General features: G+C 61.0%; 1 protein-coding gene across 1 annotated transcript in view; it reads right to left on the bottom strand.

Moving 5' to 3' along the window:
- The window catches only part of LOC113213567 (growth arrest-specific protein 1-like), a 59651-nt gene that overhangs the window by 8251 nt on the left and 46374 nt on the right, over positions 1 to 5026 (bottom strand). Inside the window, exon 2 of the mRNA XM_026432679.2 lies at positions 1788 to 2148. Coding sequence (XP_026288464.2) covers positions 1788 to 2147 — 360 coding nt within the window. The 5' untranslated portion in view covers position 2148. The remainder of the gene's footprint in view (positions 1 to 1787; positions 2149 to 5026) is intronic.

Raw genomic sequence — 5026 nt, 5'->3', positions numbered from 1 at the left:
ATACTCGCTGAACCCAGTTACGCCTCTACGCTACCTGACTGCTTGATGTGCGCGGCCTAACGGCCTGTGGGCTCAGCGGTCCATCGCTAGGTCTTTGCTTGCGGACGGCCTCGGCGCCTAGCCTGATGGTCTCGGCGGAGTCCTTCTAAAAACTCTATCGTCTTTTCACCTTGTCACCCCTGCTCCTTAGCCTCGGTGTATACCGCGGCTCTGGGCCCCGTGTGATTGAATCATTATCCAGGTATGTCGGGAGTGCAGCCCCCTCTCCCTCCCCCCTTCCACCGCGGCGCGATGCCGGCCTGGCCTCTAAGAAGAGAGTATGCGTGTGTGTGTGTGTGTGTGTGTGTGTGTGTGTGTGTGTGTGTGTGTGTGTGTGTTGAGGAAAAAGGGGGAAAGAGGGAAGGGGGCGCGAGAGTTCCCGGCAGACAATGAGCACCACAATGATACTCACGCGTCCGACAACAAGACAACGAGTGCGAGAAGTATGTGTGTATGTGTGTACGGGCTTGTGTACGACGACGACGTGGCCACGGTCGGGTTCATTGCACACAAGTCATCAATTTAGATAGAGAGACGAAACAAAATGTTGTAACGATTTTTGTTCAAAACAAAAACCATTGCGTTCAGGGCATTTTTCTGATAGCAGGTTGGGCGTTTTGAGCCGCGCTCCCTTCTGGCTATACTGCACCTATGCAGGCGTGCGTACAGGCTTGCCTACCGACTCTGACCTCACGCCTCACGACCCCGTGCGCGTATGCAACCCATTTGCACGCCTGCGTAGCGGTACAGTATAACCAGAAGTGGACAGGCGGCTTGCAAACGGCCACCCCATTTGTTAAATACAAAATGAAATATTTCTTCATCCCAACTGACTTGGACGAAGGGCCACAGCACGTCTTTCTCTCCCAAAGCAGGGGGTATTCGACCTATGGTCTCCCTGGAACCAGATGGCCCCTCTGCCACATGTGCGGAACACCGGGGGCCGCAAAGCACTAAACCGAACACGCAACGTGTTTGTCAACAGGACCAGCGGTGCTAATTTATCGTTCCCATGCGCAAAAAAGGAGGATGGCACTAACGCCAGCTGTGGTAGTGTGTAAGGGGAAAAGGGGGGGGGGGGCAGCAGCAATGTGTTCTGGTTTTACGCAAGACAGATCATAAGGAATACTTAGACAAAAACTTTTCATTATTTCTTTTTGGGGTGACTAAAGGGATTCTGTAGCTGGAATACGGTAGTGGGTGCGCCTTACAGCAAAGGGTTCGACAAGTATGCCGCCGCGGACCGGGACGAGGAGAGGGGGAGGGGGAGGGGGAGGAGCCACATTGACGGCATTTCGTCACGCGGCCGGCGCCTCACGCCCGCTGGGGCTGGCGCCAGGACCGCGCTCGTGTCGTTTCCCTTTTTCTTTTTCCTTTTTATTTCTTTCTGACAAGGCTGACTGCAAAGAAGAAGGAGGAGGAAGGAGGCAGGGCAAGGCCCACGCAGCACCACACACCGGGCCGTTACGGGCCATATGGGGCGTGCTGGACAAAGTGCAGGCCGGGCCATCTCCGCCAGACCAGGCCATCCACACCCACAGCACGGCGCGACGGCAGACGGCGGCGACCTCCCGCGGAGCCGGGGTCGCCGGCGGACGCCAGGGGCCACCGGGGGGGCCGGGGACGGGGACGCCGGAGGCACCGGGGACGCCGGGGCTCATTTAGGGGGTAAGTTTGGCGGTGAGTTGGAGCCTCTCTTCCAGTCCAGGGGAACGGATTGGACCTGTCTCCCGTGACATGAAACTCACCGTCATCAGGTCCTTGCCCTCGTCCGTGGAGGTGAGGGCGATGAGCGCCTGCTGGCACGCCTCCGGGCAGTGGCCCGGCGGGCCGTGGTGCAGCGCGGAGCAGCCCACGATGTACATCTGCAGCGCGCGCCCGCACCCCGTCCGGTAGGCGCACTTGAGGCGCGCCTCCTCGCAGCTCGGCCGCCGGCCCTGGTCGGCGTCCTCGAGCGGCACGCCCGGCAGCGGCAGCCCCAGGCCCAGGGCGAGGCCCAGCGGCGACGGCGCGGCCGGCGGCAGCATGTCCGGCGCGGAGGCGGCCCTCGGCAGCGCCGCGGCCACCAGCAGGACGACGACGGCGAGCCTGCTGCCCCTCAGGGACATCCTGAAAGAAAGAGAGAGAGAGAGAGAACGTCAGTCACACGAGACATTCCAAACGTTCTGTCGAAGCGACCAACCAACCACCCGCGCACACAACCGCACGCCGTTTGTCGAGAGTCGTTCGAGAGTCTCGATACGGGGCGGGCGCAAACCGCACGACAAGACGACGACGACGGCGGCGGGCGGGGAGACAACCGCAGACCGCACCGCGGAGCCCACGCGGCCGGGACCTCCCAAGGGGCCTAAACGACGAGCACGGGGACGCGCTGCGGGGCGCGTCGTGCGTCCGGATGACCGTCATCATCAGGGGATGCAATAAAGCGATCAGGACCTCGGGGGCGCCGACACGACCTATGGCGGCGGCGGCGGCGGCGGGGACCTCATCGCTATGGCGGCGTGAGGCCCGCGCCCGCGCGTGTTTGTTTGGCCCGTGTGTTTACAGAGGCAGTAAAGGGGCGCCGTCACGCCTCCCCCCTCCCCAAGTCCCCCGCGCGAGCGCGCCGCCGACACATACGAGAGCTCATCATGTGTCTCCTCTAATAATCGTAAATCCCACACCCGCCCTCCCTCACACACTCGCTGTGCAAATCTTTTTAGACAGTCCCTTGTGGTCTGTCTCTACCCGAAGGTAAAAGTTTCCAGTTTTGATAAAGATAGCCGATTAACGTTCCAGTTATGATAAGCCGATTGATGATTTTGATAAAGATAGCCGATTAACGTTCCAGTTATGATAAGCCGATTGCCGATGATAATGTATATTCTCTGTTGGGGAAGATTCTCTGTGGGGGAGTTTTCTCCGTCCGTTCTGTTCGTCCCCGGTAGCAGACCGCTGTCATCGCCCTAGTTGTGTTATAAACATAGCGCCCTTATCCCTTGCTTCGCGCCGGGCCATGGTGGGGCAGCCGACCCCCACTCGAGCCTCTTGAGGCAAACTGCGTTGCGCCTCGCGCCCCGCGCCGCGCCCCAGCCCCTACCCACTTAGAGCTCAATCGGCTCAGGGCGCCACATGGCCCGTCCACTTGACAAGTGATCCCCAGCCTCAAATTTTAAAGTTGAACCACAGCGCTCTGAAATATGAAATGTGCTTGTTTTCGCGCGCGCAGAAATTACAAATCCATCAAAATTTGAATGGTGATTCTAGCATAATTTGCTGATTTTCGTTGTTTTTGATATTAACCACAGCTTTCCGTAACATGAAAAAGCGCTCCTGGGTAAGGTGAAAGTATCCCGTTTTGATAAAGGTTGCCGTTGTCGGATATTGACGATTAAAGTTCCGGTTTTGATAAGAAGGTTTTCAGTCTTATTTTGATGCCTTATTGAATTTAAAAATGCAAGCCTTAGCGCCTGTATATTTTGAATTTGCTTTTGGAGCCGGACTGTCTATCCTCCTCCCTCCTCTCCAGCCTCAGTCGCTCTGCGATAGGCGTGATTGCAATATAACGATCCCTCTGCCCGGCCTAAAGCATAGCGATTCTGCAGCAGGCGCGTATTCCGCAGTACTCCAACCCCACGCAGAGGCACCACGAGGCGTCCCGCCGCCGGCTTGGCGCGCTCGATTGGTCACAGGAGCCGGCGGTGCCGGGCGCGCGGCCGCCGCGGGGCCGAGAGGAGCGAAGAGCGGGGAGGGGAGAGGGGGGCAGACCACCGTGCTGGCTAGGCCCTGCCCACGGGCCCGGCCCGCCGGGCGTTGGTAGGGGCCAAACCACGCCGTCACTCCGACCAATCATAGACACCAGGCGGGCCCCGCGCCCCGCCGCGCCCCGCCGCGCCCCGCTACGCCCCGCCACGCCGAGACCACCGGCCATGAGGACCGCGTCGGCCTCGAGCCGCCTCATGGCATGGCAGCCAAAAGCGCCGCCGCCGCGCGCGGACCGGGATTGGCTGGCCGCCCCCACCCCGCCCTGTGCCGCCCCCGCCCCGACGGGCCCGTCCCCCCACGTCACTCACAGCCCGACGAATGGCACGGCGCGGCGGCGCAGGTCGCGGTGGCGCGCGGCGCACGATTCGCGATCCCTCAGGCCGTCCGCTCGTGACGGACAGGCGGGAAGGACCGCGGCCGCGAGGATGGCCGCCGTGTCCGCGGCCGGCGCTCCGCCATATACGGCAGGCGCTCGCATCGTGCCCACCCCTGGCGGTGGCTCCCGTGACACGCACGACGCTTTGCCCCGTCCCGCGCTGCGCCCGGCTGGCCCCCCCGCGGAGGCCCCGACGAGGAGGCCCCTCCGAGGAGCTGCGTGCTCCAGGCACAGACGGCCCCAGGGGCCCAACAACTCGATTTTTCTCCACTTGAGATACGTAACAGCCTTTTTCAGCCTCTTCCTGCAGGACATGGACCCCAGAAAGACGGCGGCGAGCCCCCCATGGGGCCACTGCTGGCTGAGGCAGCTGAGGGCAGATCATGATAAATCGATGAAAAAACCGCGGCCGACGATGACCGGAGCCGGGGGGGGGGGGGGAAGCGGGGCTTCATACTCTTTGCTTGTTTTGAGAATATTCTCGCTCGCTGGTAATGTTTGCTCCATGAGCGCCGCGAGGATGGGCTTGAGCAGCCACCCAAGCCCACACACACGGGCGCTGCCGAACGCACACATGTCAGCCGTCAGAGCATCTTCTCCCGGGCCTAACCCGAGGCTGGAGGGAGAGGGGGGGGGGGGCTAATGGTAGGTAGCCCCCCTACTAAATACAGATGTTTCGAGACGGGGCCGCCCTGCCAACAAGAACTGACCGCTTCCGGGCCGAGCCACCAACAACAGTTACGCACTCGATGCGCAAAAGAGGAATCGTTCAGGGAGGAAAGTCGGAGAAACGAAAATTTCAAGCGTCGAATTTCATAAATAAAAGATGACACCACGCTGTCCTTATAGCAGGCTCCCTTGCCCCCC

This window comes from Frankliniella occidentalis, unplaced genomic scaffold (assembly GCF_000697945.3).
Source record: "Frankliniella occidentalis isolate FOCC.00 unplaced genomic scaffold, Focc_3.1 Scaffold38, whole genome shotgun sequence".
Classification (NCBI taxonomy): Eukaryota; Metazoa; Arthropoda; class Insecta; order Thysanoptera; family Thripidae; genus Frankliniella; species Frankliniella occidentalis.
Note: the sequence above shows the minus strand (reverse complement) of the source record. Positions and strands in the feature narration are given on the sequence as shown.